Source organism: Scleropages formosus, chromosome 9 (assembly GCF_900964775.1).
Source record: "Scleropages formosus chromosome 9, fSclFor1.1, whole genome shotgun sequence".
Lineage (NCBI taxonomy): Eukaryota > Metazoa > Chordata > Actinopteri > Osteoglossiformes > Osteoglossidae > Scleropages > Scleropages formosus.
In genome coordinates, this window is record NC_041814.1 from 5,189,720 (window position 1) to 5,215,533 (window position 25,814).

Genomic DNA, 25,814 nt, shown 5'->3' on the forward strand with positions numbered 1-25,814 from the left:
TTTTTCAAGTGACTTCATGACCACAGACGTTAGGGCGACAGGTCTGTAGTCATTAAGTCCTGTGATTTTGGGTTTCTTTGGGATGGGGATGATGGTGGAGCGTTTGAAGCAGGAAGGAACTTCGCACATCTCCAGTGATCTGTTGAAGATCTTTGTGAAGATAGGGGCCAGCTGGTCAGCACAGGTTTTTAGGCAGGCCGGTGAGACACCGTCTGGGCCTGGTGCTTTCCTTGTCTTCTGTTTGACGAAGACCCGACGCACCTCCTCTTCGCAGATCAAAGGTGCAGGAGGGGGGAAGGTGGGGGTTACTTGAGTTGTTAATTGATTGGTGGAGAGAGGGTCTGAATGGGTGTGGGGTGTGAGACGGGGTTTATCAAACCTGCAATAAAACTCATTCAAATCGTCGGCTAGTTGTTGAGTTGACACGGTGCCGGGGGGTGGTGTCTTGTAATTTGTGATGTCTTTCATGCCTTTCCACACCGACGCAGGATCATTGGCTGAAAACTGTTTCTTCAGCTTTTCAGAGTAGTTTCTCTTAGCCACTCTGATCTCTTTTGCCAGTGTGTTTTTGGCCTGTTTATACAAGACTCCGTCCCCGTTCTTGTAGGCGTCTTCTTTGGCCTGACGAAGCTGTCTGAGTTTTGCAGTGAACCATGGTTTGTCATTGTTGTATGTTAAACGAGTCCTGGTAGGGATGCACATATCCTCGCAGAAACTGACATATGATGTTACAGAGTCTGTGAGCTCATCTAGATCGCTAGCAGCAGCCTCAAAAACACTCCAATCAGTGCACTCGAAGCAGGCTTGTAAGTCCTGCTCTGCTTCCCCAGACCATCTTTTAACAGTCCTTATTACAGGTTTAGCTGATTTCAGTTTCTGCCTGTAGGTCGGTATAAGATGAACCAGACAGTGATCAGAGAGCCCCAAAGCTGCCCGTCGGACAGAGTGATATGCATCCTTTATTGTGGTGTAACAGTGGTCCAGTGTATTATTGCTCTGGTGGGACATGTAACGTGCTGTCTGTATTTTGGCAGTTCACGGGAGAGATTTGCTTTATTAAAGTCCCCGAGAATGAGTCCGGGTGTTGTTGTTCTGTGTCTGTGATCTGGTCGCCCAGCTGTTGCAGCGCTGCGTTCACGCACGCTTGTGGTGGAATGTAAACACTTACGAGAATGAACGAGGAAAACTCCCGCGGCGAGTAGAAAGGCTTGCAGTTGATGAAGAGCGCTTCTAGGTCGGGACAGCACATCTTCTTCAAAGCTGTCACATCTGTACACCACCTTTCGTTGATGTAGAAGCATGTCCCACCGCCACGTGATTTCCCCGCTGATTCCGCGTCATGGGTAAATAACTCTAGGTAGCTTAACATTGTAAGTCACTTTGGAGAAAAGTATCAGCTAAACAAATACATGCAAATTACAGACAACACTGTTGTCAACAGGCCTCATCCCGAGTCTACAACTTGGACGGTTCTATCTTACATGTGTTTGCCTGCTTTGAGAGAAAGTAAAGACATGTCCTTTAATGTATATTTGATTTTCTTTTAAAACCCATGAGATATCATTTATACAGAAAACAAGAGAAGTCGAAATTGCTGCTCTGTTCACAGTTTATTATACGCTGTTCCTCAGACGCCTTTTGCTTTCTGTTTATGCACCGTCGACTCCACCAAAAGACAAAGTATTATTATTATAATATTGTCACAATAAATATGAACACACAGCTCGTTTTATTGTGTCACATCGCAGAAAACGAAACTGCAGTTTTCCCAGGCTTTTCTGGAGAGCGGAAAAGATATGTGAGGACTCGTTGGAGAGAAACTGCGAAGTTCTGGAGACGTAGAGGAGTGAAGTCTCCCCCCTCAGGTGAGACACTGCGAGGCACGTGGCACCCGCGTGGCCCTGCCCTCGTGGCTCAGGTGCTGTGGAGACAGGACAGGTGCGGAGGGACGGTGGTCACATGGACAGGAGCGCTGCGTTGCGCTGAGGTGAGGGTTTCGTCACACAACACCGTTCTTTCACACTGGACAATCCGCACTCGCGGCGTCGCGGGCAAATCCGAGGGACGCGGTAATAATAATTAATTTTAATGTTCATTTCTGGTGGGGGGGGGTGCGGTGGCGCAGTGGGTTGGTCTGGTCCTGCTCTCCCGTGGGTCTTGGGTTCGAGTCTGAGTCCCGCTTGGGGTGCCCTGCGACAGGCTGGCGTCCCGTCCAGGGTGTGTCCCCTCCCTCTCCAGTGTTACGCCCTGTGTTGCTGGGTTAGGCTCCGGCTCCCCGCGACCCCATATGGGACAAGCGGTGCAGACGATATGTGATGTGGTTCGTTTCTGAATTGAGTTTTTCACCGCGGAGCACAAGATGCAGTGTGTAACTAACTGCTCAAGCCAAGGTCACGTAACCGGTTTAGGTCCAGGAAACTGTATAAAACCCGATTGTTAAACTGCTGTCCTCGCAGTTCTCAAACATTTCGAGATAACGCGGGGAAAATATTACTGTATAATGATCTTCGAGGGAATTCATTAAATTATGCTTTCTGCTTTAAGTTGCCGTGGGTTTGTTAGGTATGCAGTGGGACACAAGTTTTTTGCTGTTGTGTGCAGCCCATCTTTCTGTGTCATTTGCATGATATTGAAATAAGGACTGTTGGAAATAGACTGATTTGCATGTACCTGTGGCTGAACTTGCATCAACACTGTGTCACTTTCTCTTGTGTACTTTTGAAACTTGTATTATATATTTAATGAGGTAATGGAAGACATTTTTTTTCGTGTACTTTCACACACACATTATCAGAACCGCTTGTCCCTTACAGGGTCACGGGGAACCGGAGCCTACCCGGCAACACAGGGCGTAAGGCCGGAGGGGGGAGGGGACACACCCAGGACGGGACGCCAGTCCGTCGCAAGGTACCCCAAGCGGGACTTGAACCCCAGACCCACTGGACAGCAGGACTGCGGTCCAACCCACTGCGCCACTGCACCCCCTCGTGTACTTTCAGTGCACTTGTAATTTTAGTTTTTTTGTAGTGTACTTCTACATATAGGACCACAGTAGTGCATGGGACACCCCGCTATAGGCCACTCCACATTCCTGACTTGTCACCATGTCTCACTGTAAAACACTTCTACTCCACATAGAGAAGTGTCTGGACCCACATAGGAACACCTCTCTCTCTCACACAGACACACACACACAGGCTGAATCTGCTTCTCCTGAGCAGGGGGTTTGTGGCAATTGCCTTTCCTAACAGGAGCCAGAGCCTAACACAGGGTGTAAAGCTGGAGGAGGAGACACACCCAAGACAGGATGCCAGCTCATCAGAGGGTACTCCAAGGAGGACTTAAACCCCAGACCCACCAGGGAGCAGGATCCAGTCAAACCCACTGTGCCACCACATCCCCCAGTATAGGATACTGTTTTTTTTGTTCCAATTCACTGTTGTATAGCAGGGACCCCAGTATAACACACACACACACACACACACACACACACACACACACACACACACACACACACACACACACACACACACACACTTGTCCCATAGAGGGTCACAGGGAGCCAGAACCTAACACAGTGCATAAGGCTGGAGGGGGAGGGGACACACCCAGGACAGGACACCAGGCCATCGCAAGGCACCCCAAGCAGGACTTGAACCCCAGACCCACCAGGGAGCAGGACCCAGTCAACCCCCTCTGCCACCACATCCCCCAGTATAGGGATACTGTTTTTTTGTTCTGATTCACTGTTGTATAGCGGGGCCCCCGGGATAACATGTAATTTAACTCATTTTCATTTTGTATATCTACAAAGAGAAAATATCTCTCCTGCTCCGAACCTCCGATGTTGAACTTTTAATGGGCCTCATGATGTTTTGTCTTGTGCCTGTGGGGCGGCATGGTGGCACAGCGAGTAGCGAAAGGACGTGGGTTCGATCCCAGCTCTGTCTGTGTGGAGTTTGCATGTTCTCTCTGTGTCTGCGTGGCTTTCCTCCAGGTGCTCTGGTTTCCTCCCACAGTCCAAAGACATGCTGTTCAGGCTCCCCCATAGTGTGTGAGTGACAGAGAGAGTGTGTTCCACTGATGTGTGGATGAATGACCCATTTTAAGTAGTGTATCTAGCAGTGTAAGTCACCACGGTGAATAAGGTGTGTGGGTTGATAACACTACATAGAGTTTATTGGAAGTTGCTTTGCAGAAGAGCATCTGCTAAATAAATATAAATGTGTCTGAGCTCCACGAGACCTGTATGTTTATGAAATTATTACATTTTATACAACTAAAATAAAAAAAACACAGTTTAGATGTAAAACTGACTTTAAAAAACAAGTGCAGATGAATGGGAAAAGCAATGAAAGCAGCAAAGTCTTTTTTTCTGATATATATTTAGGACCTCTGTGACATTTATGGAGAAAAATGTGTTAAGAACAACTTCCTTTTTCAGCTGCAGTGGATGATATTAAGTAAGATAATCAGTCAGTTGACCTGTGGCCATTTTTTAAGATAATCTTGCACTTTAGCATCATTGTTCTTTCGTATATCTTTACCATTGAGTCAGTCCTAACTCATAGCGACCACTCACAAGGTTTTCATGGCAAGGGAGGGTCATGAGTGGTTTGGCACAACTTGTATACTTTATAACCTTTTGTTTATGGACAATTAGAAAAGTGGTCTTTTCATCATCAAATAAACTTTAAATTTTGCTTTTGTTTTTGTATATTTAAGTATTTTTGATATGTTTTATCTGTTTTTATATAGACAGTTTCATAGTTCTCAGTTCTCTAAGTTCTCAGCCTTATGTCTCTATTCATGGAGAAAAACCAGATGTTGCTTTTTTGTGTTTGATTTTTTTTTGTTTGGATGTTTCCAGATGGAGGGAGCTCAGCAGCAGGAGGAATATGACTCAGCCCTAGCCTGGTTCACAAACTTTCAACTGGCCAGCATTGTCAGAAATAGAGTTGTACCAGAATGGTTCCATGGCCTCATCTCTAGGAAGTAAGAACTGCAATAAGTCATTGTCACTGAAAAAAGAGATTTATTAAAGAAAAATGTACAGATGGATGAAACATCAACATCTGGTCATTCTAGAGGAATTATTCCAGAGGAATAAGTGCCGGTTATTTACAGGGTAATATCGGAATGTCATAAAACTACAGCTCAAGTACCATGATCAAGGCACAACAGCGGGACTCCCTTTGGGACTTAAAGCAGTCACCTTTAGCTCACAAGCTTAGGTGTAAAACTGTGCTCGTTTACTCTCAATTACATGTTCTAAACCTCTGATTATGATTATGCTGATTAGAGAAAAGACAAGGAAAATAAATTTAAAATCAGCTTTTCAAGATGTTATTCACTTTTTCCCCTGTCTACTTGCTGGCTGTATTACAATGTGTTTTTGTAGGATTGCGGAGGACCTGCTGGTGTGTAAACCTGTAGGCCACTTCCTGATCCGCGTGAGTGAGAGCAGGATAGGATACACCCTTTCCTATCGGTGAGCTACCACATTATCACGAGCAGCACATTCTGAGTCTTGTTTTGTAAAGAATAATGAAATGAGGGATGGGGACATGGTGGCACAGCAGGTAAAAGCTGGTGTCTCACTACTTGGCGGGTATGGGACTTGAGTCCTGCTCAGGCTGTGCAGAGTTTGCACCTTTCTCCATGTGTCCGCATACCCCAGCCATGCACAGAAGAAGGCAGTGCAAACCACTTCTCTTTTTCCCTTGCCATGAAAACCACACAAATGGTCACTATGAGTCAGGATTGACTTGACAACATGCAGAATGAAATGAGGGGACTTCTCATTCTTCTCGCACTTTTATGCTCATACTAGGCAAAACATTATGGACAAGGACATTTGAAGGACTCACAGTCATCTTTGCATTTATTTTTGTTATCATCCTCAATTATCCAGCTCTTTTTCCCATACAGCGGAAAAAAAGTTTTTATCATGTAAATTATTGTGATGTGGTTCAGTTGCAGATATTTGCCTCTGTTCCTCTATTTTTAAAATACACCAACAAGCTATAACATTCTGAATGTTCCCTCAGTTATTTCTCTCAGAACAGTACTCTTTTAGTGTTATTTTAGTTGCTGGTTTTACTCTGTGTAGTACTATTCAGATAGACTTCCTGTAGAGAAACAAATACTTTGTTTTGATCTTTCTCTTGCCATTTGAAAATATTTACTTTTCTGTATACATTTTTTTTAACTTGTGAATCTTTTTGGTTCTCAAGATTTAAACATGCAGCCTGATTTCAGTTAGTTTCTGTAAGCTGCTCCATCGAAGATGTGGCTCCATATCAAGCCTCGGTTCGTGTGCTTTGTCTGTGTGGTTTAAATGGTATTTTGTTGTTCATTTTTGCATATGAACAGGAAATGTTTAGTCCTGCCGGCTGTCTCCTTCTGTTGACAAAATGTACTCATTATATTTTTCTGTGTGATGTATGTTGCTTTTGAGAAAATCATCTGCTAAATGAATAAATGTAAATGTAACAGCAACATCTGTCCCATTCTAAAGGGAACTCCTGAACTCCCTGCAGTTCTATACCCATTTATGAAAGTACGCCAGAAGAGACAGAGATTGCGGTGGAACTACAGGCCTGTGGGGATCTTTATGGCACAGACATGACTGTGCAAAGGAGAAAGATTGTTTGCATAATACACAAAATTTTGTTGTGGCCGACTAGTATGTAAATATAGTGGAACTTTGCTTGTTTGTTCAGAAAATGTTGCCGAAATCTGTATCTGCATCACTATAGGTTTAAAGGTTCTTTTACTTCATGAGCTACTCTATATAGTTTTTACTGCTTATTTTTTATTACAACCATTGTATTTTTATCACATCACATTGAAACATTTAAACTGTAATCCTCCAATTTTGCCAGATTTAAGTGATCTTCAGAAATCAATGTGTCTCAGATACTTTTGTAAGGGTGTGAATGTAGTTATAGGAGTTGTCTTTAGAAGACATAACATGATTGCTTCTTACAGTGATGTGGTCAAAGTACAATGACTGTATTCTCGTATTTATAAGTAGTCAATAAACAGTGCTAGTATACAAATGCTAATAGTTCCAAGAAAACTTCTCATAGACATACATTTTATAGAATATATTATTTGTTTACCTTTGTGGTAGTTACTTTGCTCCATGTATTAAATTGCAGGCTTATATTTTAAAGACGTGCTTGTTTTCCTGTTCATTTATGTTGCTGGTTAAACCATAGTTTTTACTGTGTTTTTTTTACTTTTGTGTATTTTTGCAGTACTTACATTTCTGCTGGTTTAGATCAAGCTCAATTAGATGTTGATCCAAGTCGCCTGTTGCATTACTTATGAATCGCCTGCATGGTATGAAGTGTGCTCACCGAAAAACAATTATTCAGCAAATGGAGACTCATCAGAGAACACAGAATGCCCACAGTAACCCACCACACCCATGATCTGCTGACGCCCGACTTAGACACAGTTCAGCAGGCACACTGTTTGCCCAGAGCTTCTTTTGTTTGTTTTGATCATAACAATTCTTCAGTTTGACCTCACCCACAGACTGGGTGTTACGTGAAACCTACAGTACAGGTTACGTGTTGAGCTGTGGTATGCAGTGTTTTTCTTCTCCTTCCCTTGCCACACCATACAGATTTCTCTGTCCATAGCCACATACCTTAAGTTTCACATTTTGTCCAGACATACAGTTAAAAATTTCCATAAGAAATTCTTCTTCAAAGGGAGAAATCAATCCATTGATCCATTATAAATAGCCGCTTGTCCAGTGTAGGGTCACGGTCATCCAGAGCTCATCCTGGAATCATAGGGTGCAAGAAAGGGTGCACAGTGGACAGCTGGTAGCGTATTGGTAGAGCTGCAGGTTTGAATCTCACCTCCATCTGTAGTATCCTTGAGCAAGATACTTACCCTTAATTGTTCCACTAAAATTACCCAGCTCTACAAATGGTTAAGTAATTGTCGGTAGATTAACATTGTAAGTTGCTTCGCAGAAGGGTGTCTGCTAAATGAGTAAATGTGTATGTACAAAATTAATTGTTCACAAAACTATAACATACTCATTTGCTCACAGAGGCACAGTGTGGAGTCTGCGTAAATACTTTTGTTAGTTTTGAACTATGGATTAGCTAGTAGCCAGCAAAGCATCTGCTTTATGCATACATTCATTATGGCTTCATTGACATTCTTGCAACTATGAGATGTGGTTGTCTGATTTTGAGTATGGATTTACTTGACCACTGGTCGTTTTTAGGTTCGTTAGATATTCTTGAATGACTGATTGACCTTGATTTATTACAATTCAATTTTAGTGTTCATGAGGGTGGGGGGCATGTTGGGATGGTGTGGTGTGGCATGATGGGCTTGCCCAGGTCCTGCTCTCTGGTGGGTCTAGGGTTCGAGTCCTGCTTGGGGTGCCTTGCGATGGACTGGTGTCCTGTCCTGGGTGTGTCCCCTCCTCCTCCAACCTTGTGCCCTGTGTTGCAGGATTAGGCTCTAGTTTGCTGTGACCCTGCTTGGGACAAGCGACTTCAGACTGTGTGTGTGTGTGTGTGTGTGTGTGTGTGTGTGTGTGTGTGTGTTCATGAGGGTTTTATTTTACATGTTTGTGAGGATTCTAGTGGGATCCCATTTGCTCTGCTGTTTTCCATAGAAAGTGTTTTTCATACAGTATTTGCCATGGATTAATGCTGATATTCTTTTCCTTGTAACACAGTGGTAAGGAATGCTGTCGTCACTTCATGATTGATGTTCTGAAGGATGGCCAGTACAACATTATTGGAGAGAAAATCAATCACAGATCACTGCAGGACCTTGTGGAGTTTCACCACCAAGTTCCAATTAAACCCTATAATGACTTATTGACTTTTGCATGTGAAAAGGTATGAAGATCAGAAATTAAGTTTTTATATTCAGTAATGGGGGGAGCGGTGGTGCAGTGGTGCGGTGGGTTTGGCCTGTGCCCACCCTCTGGTGGGTCTGGGGTTCAAGTCCTGCTTGGGGTGTTCCCCCCAACCCTACGCCCTGCACTGCTGAGCCAGGCCCCGGCTTGCTGCAAGCCTGCTTGGGACAAGTAATTTCAGACTGTGTGTGTGTGTGTGTGTGTGTGTGTGTGTGTGTGTGTGTGTGTGTGTGTGTGTGTGTGTTCAGTAATACAGTTCAGAAAAGGACAGAGTACTTGTGATCTTTTTCTACCAATATATACATACAGATACACACACACATATTGTCAGGAACCACTTTTCTCGAGCAGGTTCGCAGCAAGCCAGAACCTAACCCAGCAGCACAGGGAGCAAGGCTAGAGGGGGAGGGGACACACCGAGGATGGGACACCAGTCCATCGCAAGGCACCCCAAGCAGGACTTGAACCCCAGACCCACTGGAGAGCAGGCCCTGGCCAAACCCGCTGCACCACTACACCCCCCATTACCAATATATATTTAAGAACAATTTGCCAAACAATTTGCCTGTTGCTTCATGGGCCTTTTTAATAATGCATTATGGTAACATATGCTGTTAAAGATTAGTCCATATGATTTCTGTATTCACAGATTAAAATTAAACAGTGGTGATATTGTGTGATATTGTAATATTGGCTGATAATGTTTCATTTTCCATTGAGAAAATGTCATAACCCCACCTAAACAAAAAAACCATTTTTCCAAGGGTGAAGCATCTATGGACACCCTTTTAACCACCGTAGTCGGTTCCAGTTTCCCAGACTCCAAGAACTGCTTCCAGACTGCAGGGTGTGCAACAGTTCCTGCTCACAGTGGTCCTTCCAGATTGTACCCCTGTATTGAAACAGAAATAGCTGCAATGAACTTTCAGGGCTCAAGCCTGGTAAGGCTGTAAATCTGTGTGTGTGTGTGTGTGTGTGTGTGTGTGTGTGTGTGTGTGTGTGTGTGTGTGTGTGTGTGTGTCTTTGGGTTGTTTCTTTGTGAGTTTCTAATTAATCATTTTTTTTGGTTTCAGTTCTCACTTAATTTATCTACATATTTATCAGAATCAGAATCAGAATCAGAATCAGAACGAGCTTTATTGCCAAGTATGTTCGCACATACAAGGAATTTGTCTTGGTGACAGGAACTACCACAGCACAGACAGAATGACAGTGACAAGACACAGATGAGAAGATAGAGTATGTGAGCAAGGGATAAAAAATATTTAAAAAAATATAAAGTACCCAATATACAAAAATAGTACAAAAATAGTCGCTAGATACAAATGCAAGGGAGTGTAAGAGAAATGTGATAAATAGTTATAAATATAAATAGCATTATGTATTGCACGGTTTACTCTCTAGGGGAGAGATTTAGGTGTTCATGAGGTAGATGGCCTGAGGAAAGAAACTTCTCTTGTGCCTGGCTGTCCTGGTGCACAGTGCTCTGTAGCGCCGGCCAGATGGCAAGGGTTCGAAGAGGAAGTGGCCTGGATGTGAGGGGTCTAGAATGATTTTGCTCGCCCTTTTACTGACTCTGGACGAGTGCAGTTCTTGGAGAGCTGGGGGGGATGTGCCGATGATTCTTCCAGCAGTCCGAACTATCCGCTGCAGTCTTCTGATGTCTGACTTCGTAGCTGAGCCGAACCAGACAGTTATAGAGGTGCAGAGGACGGACTCAATGACTGCAGAGTAGAATTGCAGCAGTAGCTCCTGTGGCAGGTTGAACTTCCTCAGCTGACGAAGGAAGTACAACCTCTGCTGGGCCTTCTTCACAATGGAGTCTATGTGGGGCTCCCACTTCAGGTCCTGTGAGATGGTGGTGCCCAGGAACCTGAATGACTCCACTGTTGCCACAGTGCTGTTCATGATGGTGAGTGGGGATAATGCTGAGGTGTTTCTCCTGAAGTCTATGATCATCTCCACTGTTTTGAGCGTGTTCAGCTCCAGGTTGTTATGACTGCACCAGACAGCCAGCTCTTGGACCTCCTGTCTATAGGCAGACTCGTCGCCATTCCGGATGAGGCCGATGAGTGTGGTGTCGTCTGCAAACTTCAGGAGTTTGACAGAGGGGTCTTTCGCGGTGCAGTCGTTGGTGTATAGGGAGAAGAGCAGTGGGGAGAGCACACATCCCTGGGGGGCTCCAGTACTGATTGTGCGAGTTTCGGATGAGAATTTTCCCAGCCTCACTATCTGCTGCCTGTCTGTCAGAAAGTTGGTGATCCACTGACAGATGGAGGTGGGCACGGAGAGTTGGGTTAATTTGGACAGGAGGAGGTGTGGGATGATGGTGTTGAAGGCTGAGCTGAAGTCCACGAACAGGATTCTCGCATAAGTCCCTGGTTTGTCCAGATGTTGTAGAATGTAGTGCAGTCCCATGTTGACTGCATCATCCGCAGTCAGTTCAGTTATTCTGAAATAAAAGGGAAAAGTTACTAATCAAAGACAACAGACTGCAGTGAAAAGAGCTCAGTTCTTCCATGTTCATCAAATTTCTTTCAGGGGGACACTGGTAAACCAGCAGTGCCACCAAAGATGCAACTGAGTTCCATCAGCTCACAACTTCCAAAGTTACCACCTAGAGGCTTCCTGTCACATGGCAACTCTGAAACCAGTGCTGGAAACATCATTCCCTCAGAACCCAATTCCATGTGTGCTGAAACACTGTCAGCCGATTCCAGCCAACAGTCAGGGGCTCCGGTGCCCCACCAGAAGAGAAACAAAGCCATAATCAGCATAATTAATTTCAAGAAGAAGCACATCATGAAAAGGTCCAAATCAGAGGAGCACACTTACTCTGAGATCTTCATGAAGCATGAGACAGTACCGGATCACTTGTCATTTCCAGCTGTAGAGAATGAAAATGGGAATGCTGAGAGATCCACTGAGAATGTGTATCAGGAGCTGCTGGAAGGGAGTCTAGTCCCTGAGGTCAGCAGGGATTCTGTGCACACTGCTGATCTCAGTGTCTTTTCAGCTGAGCAAAGGCTACCAACAGAGTACTTACACCCTCCTCCATTTGCTCCTGGTTACTAACACCAAAAAACACAGTGGAGAAGAACTGGCAAATGTGGCTTTCAAGAGTTACTTTAATGTAAATGTGTTACTTCAATTCTACTCTTCAAGGCCACTGAATTTCATTAGAGATGGATTAAAACACAAAGCAGACACTGTAGTTCATGCAGAAATATGTAAACTGTATTATCAAATTTTTAAACAAAAAAATTTTAGAATGTGAGATTAATGTAGTTCTTTGTTTCTGTATTTACATATGAAAGATTGCTGTTTTTTGCTTGGTAAAGCATATTGCTATTAAGTTTCCTGTTTTCCCACTTTTTTGTGTCCTTATGCTAAATAGTATGTATACTTGATGGTGTTTGAAATTAGTTTGAATACTGCTAGTATCTTACTCTCATTCCTGTGTCAGAACAGTTTTGGACAAGGCACATCAGCATTAGCTTGCATTTTTTGTATTGCAAAATTTCACAATTTAAGGGCTAAGACATAATTACACTTCTTAAAATACCCTCTGGTGTTTGATTGCAAAGTTTTGCTTAATTAAAGATCTGTTTTCTAGTTGATATTTTATATCCTTTGGGAATTTGTCAATTTTTACCTAAGCAAAAAGTAACACAAATAACTAGTACATCAGCAAGTCACTAAATAAAAATCAACAACTTGTAGAATTCAGACTTTTAAACAATTGCCAAACTTTGCCTGGGAAATAATAAAAAAATATAAAAATGGGAAAGATAGAAATAAGTTTTGGATTTAACTAAAAGTTTTAAAATGTATTAATTTAAGAATAACTTATGGAAGATTCACTCACATACAGTAGATCTTTCCAAACAAGGAAGCTAAATACAACCATATTTTACTACAGCTGCATTTTACCTTCATTGTTACAAATATTCTGCCTTCTCAATGGTGCATAAAACTATCAGACCTTATGTTACCTGTACCTTAGTAAGTGTGTTCCTGTCAACAACATTCAGCAATGCTTCTTCTAATTAAACAAAAATTGCTTAGTCAAATGTAATAACAATATAACTGGTATATCATATTACTTTGTACATCCTGTAAATCTTCTACAAAATGAAAAACTCTTACAAACAAAGGAATTAAACACTAACCCCTGCTGAACATAGTATGTGCAGTATGTCAGAGAAAAATGAAAATGAATTCAAGTATATTTTATTGGATATATATGCTGCAGGATAGCATGGTGGCACAGCGGGAAGTGCTGGTGGCTCACAGGTCCTGGGCTGTCTGTTGGGATGTGGACTGAAATCTGATTCAGCTGAAGACATGGGTTTCCTTCAGGTCTTCTGGTTTCCTTGCCCTGTTTGAAGGCTTGCCCTGTTTAAACCTGTGTAAAGTGGAGTCCAGACAAACCCCCCCAGGACAAAAAAAACCACTTGGACAAACCCCTCTAAGACAAAACCATTGTCCTACACTCATGTAAAGCATATTTAGTTTCAGGTGTACATTTGTTTAGTAAAATGGTAATAAACCTAAAAGGTATACCACAAGTCTGTATGGACTGCAGAAAAAGACATAGCAGAGTTGCTAAAATATTGCTGCCACCTATTGGCAGAGCTCTTACAGAGAACAATACATGTGTACTGTATACTTCAGCTTTTTATTCACCTTATTTTTGGCTAACAGCTCACCTAAAGTTTGGACATTGGACTGATTGATGTTTTACCTTTTGAATAACACAATCACATACATTACCAAAGCCATTTAGGAACCTTCCCACCTCAGCAAGTATTCTGTTTGGGCCTGACAAGCAAAAGATAATTGTTGATCCCTCTGCATACCGTTGAATTTGTCAAAATGTCACTACATTAACAACTGTATATTTTTTCCAAGCAAGTGGAAACACATATGACTTGCACCATAGCAGAGGCACTATCAATCCAAGACACATCATTATGGGTTACACTTCATATGTCAGTTATATTAAATGGTTCAGAATTTGTATTTATTCATTTAGCAGACACTTTTCTCCAAAGCAACTTCCAGTGAACACTACGTAGTATTATCAGCTCACACCTTATTCACCCAAGGTAAATTACAATAAGTCACCCCATGCATACACCAGTAAAACACTCTCTGTCACTCACACTATGGGTGACTTCAGAATCACCATCCACCAGAACAGCATTGCTTTAGACTGTTGGAGGAATCCCACATGGACACAGTGAGAACATGCAAACTTCACACAGGCTGAACAGAGATCAAACCCACATCCTCCCATGCCACCCAGGCGGTGGGAGACAGCAACACCACTTGCTGTGCCACCATGTCACTTGGAGTTCAGTTCTGCAATATGAGATAGATATGTTTGAAAATACTGCATGTTATATATAGAATATGTATTTTTGAAAATGCTCCAAAATATATGTTCTTTAAGGCATGCCAAATCAAATGTCTTGATACTGAATTTTACAAAATAAAATAATTACAGTGTTAAAGTGTTACAGTATATGTATGATTTAGGAAAAACAATGCACAACATTTAAAAAACTTTTATTTAATAAAATTTCTTGTTATTGTTGTACTGTTGTAGGGAGGTGCGGTGGCGCAGTGGGTTGGACCGCAGTCCTACTCTCCAGTGGGTCTGGGGTTCGAATCCCGCTTGGGGTGCCTTGCGGCGGACTGGCGTCCCGTCCTGGGTGTGTCCCCTCCCCCTCCGGCCTTACGCCCTGTGTTGCCGGGTTAGGCTCCGGTTCCCCGTGACCCCGTAAGGGACAAGCGGTTCTGAAAATGTGTGTGTGTGTGTGTGTGTGTGTGTGTGTGTGTGTGTGTGTGTGTGTGTGTGTGTGTGTGTGTGTGTGTGTGTGTGTGTTGTACTGTTCAATTTGGGGGGTGCGGTGGCACAGTGGGTTGGACCGGGTCCTGTTCTCCAGTAGGTCTGGGGTTCCCGTCCTGGGTGTGTTCCCTCCGGCCTTACGCCCTGTGTTGCCAGGCAGGCTCCGGTTCCCTGCGACCCTGTATGGGACACGTGGTTCAGAAAGTGTGTGTGTGTGTGTTGTACCAGTCATTGCATAACGTTATTAAGGATTTATGTTCATTAGAAGTGTTTTTTGAAACTTAGAGCAGCATTTCAATAAATTAACTGTATGTATTTTATGTTCGCTGTAAATTATGTTCACATATTTGGCCTTTCCATTACTCACAGTCTGAGAATAAACACAGGCGTTGCCATTTTATTGCAGACAAAAGGTTCTGATAATAGTACACAGAGCTCTAAACTTATGTCTGTCCTCATGCATGTATTTATATATCTTTTACGTAATTATATCCTATTCGTAAAGATATCTGCCAGCAGTACTTTCTCTCTCTTTTTCGGTTTCTCTGCTCATTTACGTTTTTCCTGCACAGTGCACTAGATTTTCCCAACAGTGTTTTGCAACCGATATTATTATATACTGATAATTTATATGGTTATGCCACTCTGGCTACTCATATGCTTACAATCTTAAAGAATTCAAAGAGTAAACTGGAACAAGGCAGTTAACTGGAAAAAATAACTAAGAATTTCAGAAATTTTCATGGAAAGTTTTGCAGATTTTTAATACTTGTAAAATTTTCTAACAATAGCTTTTGATTGCTTTCCAAGATTAGTAAGAAACACAATACATCATGTGACAAACCATATTTTACATTCTACAAATTTTTTTTTAAAAGCCTTTAAAAAATATTTACTGTATTTTTGTTAGACTTTGTTAAGATGTGATAAATGATAAAATGAAACAACTGGTAGGCAGTGTACCTCTTGTGTTGCACACACACAAGGGAAAGCACCGATAAGCTGTTTTTTGCATATAATGTGATTATTCAGAAAAGAGATACAATAACATGTTTCTGTAACAGTGCAAAACACTGTGTTTTCAAGAATACACATACAGCTTAGTTCTATGCAGTAATAATTTCAACAAGGGTACCTACACATATCCCTGTGCTTGAACATTAAATATCAAGGAAGAAGTACTCCATGATATACTTCATATGCTACACAGTCATGTTAAAAGCTTGATCACTGTCACAGTGCGCTTGTCTTAATGTAACTATTTACATCTGACAGTTCCGCATTCCAAAAGTGTGAGAAGAATTAAAAGACTTACATGTTCACTCAGGCACTCCACCTCATAATGTAATTCCACCTGCCTTGGTTGTTTTTTATCACCTTGATAAAAATGCATATTAAATTTACTTAAGTAACAAATTACTAACTCTGTTCTATCTTCTCGTTGAGCACTACCTCGCTACCTAAGACCTAAGGAGGCCGGCCAGTGGTGACAGACGAATCCCGTACTGACAGAGGATGATGTCCATTTGCCATGACGATCGAGACGTTCCATGCTGAGCTGGGGATCCAAGATGCCATTTACCAACATTATCATTATTACTTGCTACACATTGGCTTACAAATTGTTACTTTTTAGAATGCCCAAGAGGGGTGAGCAACCACTGGCCCGTGGACCCCCAAAGGTTTTTTTTCTCCCTCAACCTTCAGTTGGGAGTTTTTGTTCCTTTCCCCCGTGGCCAGTAGGTATACTTAAGCTTTATAATAAGTTCTTCATTATGGTAGCCATTACTTGACTGTCTTCTTTGTTTGTATCTGTTTTTCTTGCTTTATGCCTGTGTTAAAGCACTCTGTGTCACTGCATAAGAAGAGCGCTCTATAAAAATAAAAGTAAAATAAATAAATAAATAATTTAGTCCCATACAGGCTGAAGATGTTACTTTATTCATTTAGCTGACACTTTTCTCCAAAGTAACTTACAATTATTTACGCATTTATACAGCTAGACAATTTTACAGGACGGGGCACAGTGGCGCGGTGGCGCAGTGGGTTGGGCTGCAATCCTGCTCTCTGGTGGGTCTGGGGTTCGAGTCCTGCTTGGGGTGCCTTGCGACAGACTGGCGTCCTGTCCTGGGTGTGTCCCTCCGGCCTTACGCCCTCTGTTACTGGGTAGGCTCCGGTTCCCCGCGACCCTGTATGGGACAAGTGGTTCTGAAATAAAATAAAATTTTACTGGAGCAAATTATGGTAAGTACATTGCTTAAGGGTACTACAGCAAAAGGTAGGAATTGAACCTTCAACTTTGAGGTCCAAAGAGAATAATTCCAGCCACTGCACTACCAGCTGTCCCCAACCTGTAATCTGCTACAAGGATATAGTATACTGTATATGTAGTTGTTCTATCTTTCATTTAATAGATTTTTTTTCTTCAAAGAAACATACAATGTTGAGCTACGCACAGTGGTTTACCCAATTATGCAGAAGGGTGTTCTTTTGCTGGAGCAATACAGGGTAAGTAACCTACTCAAAAGTACTACAGCAGGAGGTGGGATTCAAACCCAGGACCTTTGAGGGCAGCACAAAGTTTGATTAAAACCCTAAGTGCTGCAGTATGTTGCAGGTTCTCATGCTTGAAAAGTGCAGTGATGACCACAGTATGGCTGTTTGATTGTTAGCTGAGATTTACTGGACTGAGGCCTAGCGATCCGGTGGGGTACTCTCACACACATACACACATCGTTTGAACCGCTTGTCCCATACGGGGTCGCGGGGAGCCGGAGCCTACCCAGCAACACAGGGCGAAAGGCTGGAGGGGGAGGGGACACACCCAGGACAGGACGCCAGTCCATCGCAAGGCACCCCAAGCAGGACTCAAGCCCCAGACCCACCAGAGAGCGGTACGGCCAAACCCACTGCGCCACTGCACAGGCCAAATGAATAATATAGTACACACACACACTTTCCAAACCGCTTGTCCCATACGGGGTCGCAGGGAACCAGAGCCTACCCGACAACACAAGGCGTAAGGCCAGAGGGGGAGGGGACACACCCAGGACAGGACGCCAGTCCGTCGCAAGGCACCCCAAGCGGGACTCGAACCCCAGACCTACCGGAGAGCAGGACTTGGTCCAACCCACTGCACCACCACACCCCCCTATAGTACATACTGGAAAATATGAAAAAGTCAATCTTTACATCATGTCAAAGGCATAGAGAAAATATTAAGTTAATTATTTTATATCTTTCACAGTAGTCACTGAAAAGGTTTGAAGTGTTGAACTGAAAGGTACTAATATATTTAAAAGAAAGTCAGACCGCAGCAGAGTAGCGTTAAGGGGGCCCATGCGGGGCCATGCAGCCGAGGACTGACCCCGAGCGCGAGGCGGGCAGGTGACGTCACGAGCCCTGCCTGCTCGTGGCCGCCGTGACTCTTCAGGCGTGAATAGGGTGAAGCTGCGGTGTCGTTGTTCGCTTATACGTCGTGTCGAAGGGGCACAGCTCGCTTCGGGTTCATCGTGTCAGGTGCAGAGCAGCTGGGTGTCAGCATGTCGTACATCCCAGGGCAGCCGGTCACTGCCGTCGTGGTGAGTTCCTCTCTCGAGCCCGGGACAAGAAGAACAGACGACACTTACTTCAGCACGAGTCGACTTGTCTATTGTTAGGCCGAGAAAAGCATCTTGTGAATTACATTAAGGCGAGCACAATACTTTGTTTTAAAAAAAGCGAAGCTGAAAGAGTAAATGCATGAGCGGAGTTATTTGTTGCCGTACCGTTTACGTCTAAACTGAGTTGAGTCAGACGACGGTGGGTAAAGAACTTAGTTTTAGTTACACGAATTGTGTTTACTACTGATCCAGTTACTTAGTGTTATTTTTTTCGTAACAGAAGTGTGTGAAATGAGTTATTTGGTATCTTTTGTTACATTTTGTTCACCAGTAAATATTATATTCAGCCGTTGCGCGTCCACTGCCATTGTCCTGGGCGTGACTGTTGTAGCTAGTAACAACTAGCTTTACAATACCTGCATATGCTATGGCAGTGAGTTTGGATTAAAACAACGCAATTGTAACATGTAACAGATAACGATACGTCTGAGGCAGAGAACTTTGCTTATAAAGTGTAGTTATAGTGCGTTTAAGGACGCTCAAGTCCCGGTCCGATTCCCGACTTGCCTCGGGCACTATGTAATGAGTCACCAGCGGAGGCTCTGACGTCACCAGCTCGTGTAGGTACACGTTGTGGGGCCGCCGCAAGAGGCGGTCCCGGGACGGTGGGGCTGAGGGTCCGCATGGGCTCGGCATGATTGTTCAGTAAAATTCATGGAGAAATCCGTTCTTTTATCGGTGGCACAGCGAGTAGCGAAGCTGTCTCAGCGCCTGGGTGGTGCGGGAGGACGTGGGGTCGAACCCTGCTCAGTCAGTGTGGTTTGCAAGTTCTCCCTGTGTCTGTGTCCAGGTGCTCTGGTTTCCTTCCAGTCCAAAAACATGCTGTTCAGGTTCACCCATAGTGTGTGAGTGACAGAGAGTTTGTTCCACTGATGTATGGATGAGTGACCCATTTTAAGTAGTGTATCTAGCAGTGTAAGTCACCATGGTGAATAAGGTGTGTGGGCTGATAACACTACATAGAATTCATTGGAAGTTGTTTTGGAGGAAAGCATCTGCTAGATAAATGTCAATATCATTTATATTCCGGGCAGTAGGACACATTGCGTTTAAAATATTCCCTCACAGTCTAGGGATGGCTGGTAGCATAGTGGGTAGAGCTGTTGACCAAAAGTCACAGTTGTGAATCTCACCTCCAGCTGTAGTACATTTACATTACATTTATTCATTTAGCAGATGCTTTTCTCCAAAGCGACGTACATCTCAGCAAAAATGCAGTTTGTGCATTACGTTAAGAGAAAGAGACATGGCTGCAGACATGACTCTTAAGTAAACCTAGTTTGTTACTTTCCACTTGATGCACTGATGTTTGTCACTCGAGTAAGTGCATAAAACGCAGGATAGATGAATCCTGATAACTGTCCTCATCCTGTAGTACCCTTGAGCCAGGTCCTTACCCTAAAATTGCTCCAGTAAAATTACCCACATGTTATAAATGGGTAAATAAGTACCTTCACATTCTAAGTTGGCAAAAAGCATAAGCTAAATGAATAAATCTAAATCTGAACGTTTCCAGTATGAATCCTACTCGCACTGTAGTATCTGGTATCATGTTTTGGTACAAGTGTGTCGGAGCTACTTCTCTCCTGATATAACTCCTAAACTCTCCCTAGATTAAAAGTAAAATTTATTGTCATTCCGTTCATAGGTGAGTTACATGCACAGGGGAACAAAATTTCTCTTTGGACCTCTGTGCCACATAGGACGTGTAGTGCAAATACAGGACAGTGAAATACACAGGCTAGAGTGTGTGTAAACACACTTGTGTTTGTTTAAAAAAATACTCCTTATCAGTTCAATATGCAGCTACTCATGTATTCTGACAAAATGCTGGTATTGGACTATAAGTCACTGTACCTCAAGAGCTCCATGTCTGCATTTCCATTTATCTGCCTTTTGGGGAAATGCACTTTTTTTTTTTTTTTTTTTTTTTTGGTTTTGGAGAAAAGTGTCTGCTAAATGGATAAATGTAGTAATAATATCCTTGCTGCATAAATTAGTGTATTATTGTAAAAAAAAAAAAAAAGCATCACGTTTAGCAAATACCAATTACCATTAAATTGTGGTGCCTAAAATATAGATGTTGTCTGCCTGTTTACATTTATTATGAGTATATGCACTGCTCTTTTAATGAAGTATATGTTGTGATCAGGTAGTCAGTTGTTCAGACCAGCTCCAGATGTTTTTATGCTTTAGCTCCATAGTTCACATAAAGTCCAAGTAATGATACTCACTAGTGCAACATTCATCCACCTCATTCACCTTCATTCCAACATAGCCACTGATAAACAAGCAGACACGTGCCTTAAATCCAAGATGGCAAATCCTGGGTTTTCCAGCACCATAAGTCATTTTACAAATAAAAACTTAAGCTCCAGGGTTCCCATTGCCTTTTTCAGACATCTACTTATCAGTGCTAATTTTTCATTTATCTGATTCCTTTGTTGGAAGAGACACATTGTTTTTTGAATTCAATTTTTTTCTGAGTGCTCTTCTCACACAGTGACACAGAGTGCTGAACAAAGGCGTAAGACGATTAAGGCCGTTGACTATATACTAGAGCAATACATTATGCATGCAGTTATTAAAGCTATAAGTAAGCCTACTGCCCACGGAGGAAAGAAAAAAAACTCCCAACTGAAAGTTAAGGGAAGAAGAAAAAAAACACTGGGGGTCCAAGTGCCAGTGGTTGCCCACTTCTCATGGGCATTCTAGATTTAAAAAAAAAAAAAAAAAAAAAAGACTGAAGTCAATTTACAACTAATCATAACCTTGTAGCTGAGTGTTAACTTGATGTCCAAGTTCATAAAGGTATGTCTTGTCCATTATGGCAGGTGGTCATCAGCTTCAGTCAGCATGGGGTGCTGGTATGATGGCTGGCCTTCTCAGGGCTTAGGTATTTAACAATTTATACTCAGTAATTTTTTTGTGGAGCGGTTTGAGTCCCTTGTTCATCCCCCACTAACACTTCCCCATCAAACTGTACATTGCTTGTAGAATCCACCTAAGGATTTATAATACTAACTGAAACTTAAAAAATTAAATAATTTGTAGGAGGGTTATTGTTCTATAATTTTCTTTGTGTGCTTCCCTTTGTGTTCATGGAAGGGTGGTTGGTGCGCCCGTATCCAGCTATCATGCATGAGCAGGTGACTAAACTTTCATGTGATTTGGTCATCCTAATTACTGAACTGCTAGAGATGCTAAAATAGTCATCAGTTGCATTTCTGGCACCATTAAAAATGAGGTCCAGATTTTTATATAGAACTCATCACAGAAATCGCCTTTGTGCATAGAAATGCTACACAATGTGCCAAATGGCACCCATCTGTGTCTGATAGAGGACCTTATTTATTCCAGCAGCTGTGGATGTGTAGAGCTGTTCACTGAAAGCTTGTATTATCTAGTGTGCTTGTGTGTGTCTGCCAGGATTACATTCTAAGCATTTTCACAAATGGTTGTGATCAGTTTCCTTACATATCTTTCCAGTGAAAATAATTTTCCTGTTTTACCTTCACACTGTAAGCCTACTTTTAAGTCATTTTAACAAAATGTTTCTTCCGTATGACTGATACGCAAACTTGGTGTACACAGATGTTTACTTTTAAGTGTTTTTTTTTTTCTTTTTTTTTTTTTTTTTTTTTTAGGGGTTTTTGTTCTGTTTTAAATTCAAATTTCCATATTCACCACAATGGCTAGACAGTCGAAGAATTTTTAATGGCTTATAAGTGTTTTTTTTTTTTTTTTTAAACTGTTGAATAAGATAAATCTTGTTTAATCAAGTTAAAAATGTCAACTTTTCACTTAGCAAAACATGGTTTATTGGCATGTTCTGTCATAACGGAGGGTTGTTTTCTCCAATTTTTTGTAATTAATTTTTTCTCACTTTTTCCATTGTCTCCTGTAACTATTTTTAAGTTTTCTGTAGTGGAACTATGCAGTGGGTTTCCTTATACGCTGGTCTGTCTGGCAGTCAAACTAATTATAGTTGTACTCATGGGACAAATTTGAAATGTGTTTCAGCAACGCATTGAAATCCACAAACTGCGCCAAGGTGACAACTTGATCCTGGGTTTCAGTATAGGAGGAGGAATAGACCAAGACCCAGGACAGAACCCCTTCTCTGAGGATAAGACAGACAAGGTAGGGAAAAGGAAAATTAGATACGTTCCTGTGTGGATGATATGAGTTCATAACTGTTTATACATTTGAAGAATGAATCCTAAGAAAAAGTCCTGTTGTTGAAGTTTAATCCAACTGTGTCATTCTGTTTGTTGTTGTCTGTGAACAAAGGGAATCTATGTTACAAGGGTGACAAAAGGAGGACCAGCAGATGTTGCAGGCCTAATGATTGGAGACAAAATCATGCAGGTATTACTCCTTAATACTGAAAATGTATAAATGCCAGACAGAATTTCACTTTTAGGTTTGTTTTGCTGTTACTAGGAAAGGAATGCTGTTTGAGAAAGACAAGAACACTGTTGCGTTTCCCTTCTATCTTTCCAGTAGATGTCACTGTTGATGTTCCTTCCGTAGTGTGACCTACACTGTATGCAGGATGGTGCCTTCCTTAATATTGAAACTATTGTCTTCTATCTCTGTTTATTCTTTAGTCAACCCTGATACATCACTTCAGACACCTTTGAAGGTGCATAAGCTGTGTACAGTTATTCAGATTTCACAATTTCAGTTGAGTAAAAGCTGTCATACAAAACCCTAATTTTTTTATGATTTAACAATTTACATTTATTAATTTAGCTGACACACTTCTCCAAAGCAACTTACAATGTTAAGGTTACAGTTACAAGCTAACAATTATTTACCCATATATACAGCAGGGTAGTTTTACTGGAGGAGCAATTTTTTAGGGTATGTTACTCAAGGGTACTATAGCTGGAGGTGGGGATCAAATTTCTGTCCTTTGCATCCAAAGGCAGCAGCTCTAACGACTGTGCTCCCAGTTGTCCCTAGTTGGTTTGATTTCTTTCAGTCTGTGACCTCATCATTTAACAATCTTTTAGTTTTTGATTATATACAGTTAATTTATCCATTGTTTCTTAGTGGCTTAGTTCTGCAACAGGAAGGATGGGTGACTTTGTAGATCCAGTATTTCAGAATGAGTATTTTATTTTCATGTAAATGTTCATTGTTTAGCAAATGTTATAAAAGCTTAGCACTTTGATTTTAGAGAGGAGAAATTACTAGTGCAAGTGTTATAGTTCAAAACCGTCTGTGGTTATTTGTTTTGCTGATCTACAATTATATACCCTTTTATGTAGCTGAGTAATTTAACTGGAGCAACTCACAGTAAGTACCTTGCTCAAGGGTACTGCTGTAGGATTCAAACATGTGCTTGGAGTGCAAGGCTATAGCTGTAACTTTTACATTGCCCGCTGCCTTCAGGAACAAAATGCATAAAAATTCATCTTCAGATTCATATTTAGTGCTATTTTTATTAAATTGAAATCAAAATTGGTGCAGTCCTCAGGCTATTTTGCTGTGTTTTTAGCCGAATATTGTAAGTAAATAATGATGAGAAAGGACTTCTGTAAAGAAAAAAAGATTTAAAATTTCTGAAATGGTAACCAGATTGTTTGATATTGAAATATTGTTTATTGGACCTTCTGAAATGTTCATTAGGTCGAATGTGCTCTTTGTACTGCATACCCTGAGTCCTACAGCTTAGATCATGATCCAGCTGCAAATTATGAACTCCTTTCTAGTACAATAAAATTCACCCAGCTTCACAAGAGCTGGTGGGGAAAAAATGTCTGAAGATGAAGTGGTCAAATTAATTTACCAGGTGGCTGTAGGTTGCATGTTTCTAATGGCCTGCATTGCATGTGGCTCATTCAGCCATTGAGTTGATCTGTGGCAGATCCTCAGATGACTCACAGGGAGTATGCTAAAATTAAATTTTTTTGGCAACTGCAGACTTCCAGAACTATTGTTGTATGACTGTTATTTTAAGATGTTATGACTGTACTAAATTATCTTATTCTGCTTGGTGCCTTTGGTGACAGTTACGCCCAGTGTTATGTGAAAGATGTGAGCTTTACAGTTTACTTTGGAAAAAGTCTTGTTGATCATCATACAAAAAATAAAAAAAAAAAAATAAAAATTCTTTGCATATATAATACATACATACATACATACACTTGGTGTGATAATCTAATCTGTCTCATTTGTCTGAAACTAGGTCAATGGCTGGGACATGACCATGGTGACCCATGACCAGGCACGGAAGAGGCTTACCAAGAAAAATGAAGATGTCGTGAGGCTGCTGGTGACCAGGAAATCTCTGGAGGAGGCTGTGAGGAATTCCATGATGTAGTAACTCCATACTGTAGAAACGATGCAAAAATGTATCCCAAACTTTATTCAATGACAGGCTCTTCTAGATGGCCTTCAGTTCCTTTTCTTATTGGTAATAATGTAGTTAAATTGACAGTCTTCCAGTAAATATCCTATTGTTCCATATTTCATTTGGTCACATTCTTATAAAATACTTGCCTTTAATTTACAAATTTGAGTTTCTGGACTTTTTTGTAATGTTAACAGATTATGGCATGACACTGTAAAATTTTAAGTAAATTTAAGTAATCAGTACTACAGGACATATTGAACAAAGTTAATCTTGGGCTGAAAATTAAAAAAAAAAAAAAAAAAAAAACTGAAGTCTACCGTTATAACATGCTGATATGATTTTTAATGGCATAACAAAGAAATGTCATAGAATATTATGTTCTTATCTGGTTTTACTTAATCAGTCGCCAACTACTGCAGTTTCTATATGTTACATGAAATCAACCTTTTGTTAAATTTTTCGCGCGCACACACACACACACACACACACACACACACACACACACACACACACACACACACACACACACACACACACACACACACACACACACACACAGAGTACTGACACACTGTCTGAACCGCTTGTCCCATACGGGGTCGCAGGAAGCCGGAGCCTAACACAGGGCGTAAGGCTGGAGGGGGAGGGGACACACCCAGGATGGGACGCCAGTCCGTCACAAGGCACCCCAAGCGGGACTTGAACCCCAGACCCACCGGAGAGCATGACCCAGTCCAACCCACTGCGCCCCCTCTTTTTAAATTTTTCTTAATATATAATGAAAACTGCCTACAAATCCATATATGTTCACCCTTAACATGTTTTACATTTGATTGAACCGGTGTGTCCTAAACAGTGTGGCTCTGGCGGCATGAGTGAAGGCGATGCATGCACACAACTGGATAATTGGAACCTGTCTTGATTCCTTTAGAGCTATGTAAATATTTTTTAGATTGTTTAAACCCAGCAGTGTCATAAGCAGTAAGAGATCTGATTCTTTGTATTGCTGTTCTGGAGAAATTG

At 41.8% G+C, this 25,814-nt stretch overlaps 2 protein-coding genes across 3 annotated transcripts; both read left to right on the top strand.

Annotated features, from left to right (window-relative positions):
* Window positions 1–1,929: 1,929 nt before the first annotated feature.
* hsh2d (hematopoietic SH2 domain containing) lies at window positions 1,930–12,107 on the top strand. Of its 2 annotated transcripts, none has more exons than XM_018745853.1 (6): window positions 1,930–1,987; window positions 4,871–4,995; window positions 5,402–5,491; window positions 8,720–8,885; window positions 9,670–9,846; window positions 11,447–12,107. In XM_018745853.1, exons 2-6 carry the CDS (start codon window positions 4,871–4,873, stop codon window positions 11,978–11,980), a joined length of 1,092 nt encoding a protein of 363 aa, XP_018601369.1. In that variant the 5' UTR covers window positions 1,930–1,987; the 3' UTR covers window positions 11,981–12,107. The 2 variants fall into 2 exon arrangements, with proteins under 2 accessions (XP_018601369.1, XP_029110852.1); XM_029255019.1 differs by lacking the exon at window positions 1,930–1,987 and adding an exon at window positions 2,892–2,907.
* A 6,057-nt stretch (window positions 12,108–18,164) lies between these two features.
* tax1bp3 (Tax1 (human T-cell leukemia virus type I) binding protein 3) lies at window positions 18,165–25,297 on the top strand. Its single transcript, XM_018745783.2, has 4 exons — window positions 18,165–18,343; window positions 22,448–22,567; window positions 22,718–22,795; window positions 24,624–25,297. The coding sequence occupies exons 1-4, from the start codon at window positions 18,305–18,307 to the stop codon at window positions 24,756–24,758; spliced, it is 372 nt and encodes a 123-aa protein (XP_018601299.1). The 5' UTR covers window positions 18,165–18,304; the 3' UTR covers window positions 24,759–25,297.
* The last annotated feature ends 517 nt before the right edge of the window (window positions 25,298–25,814 follow it).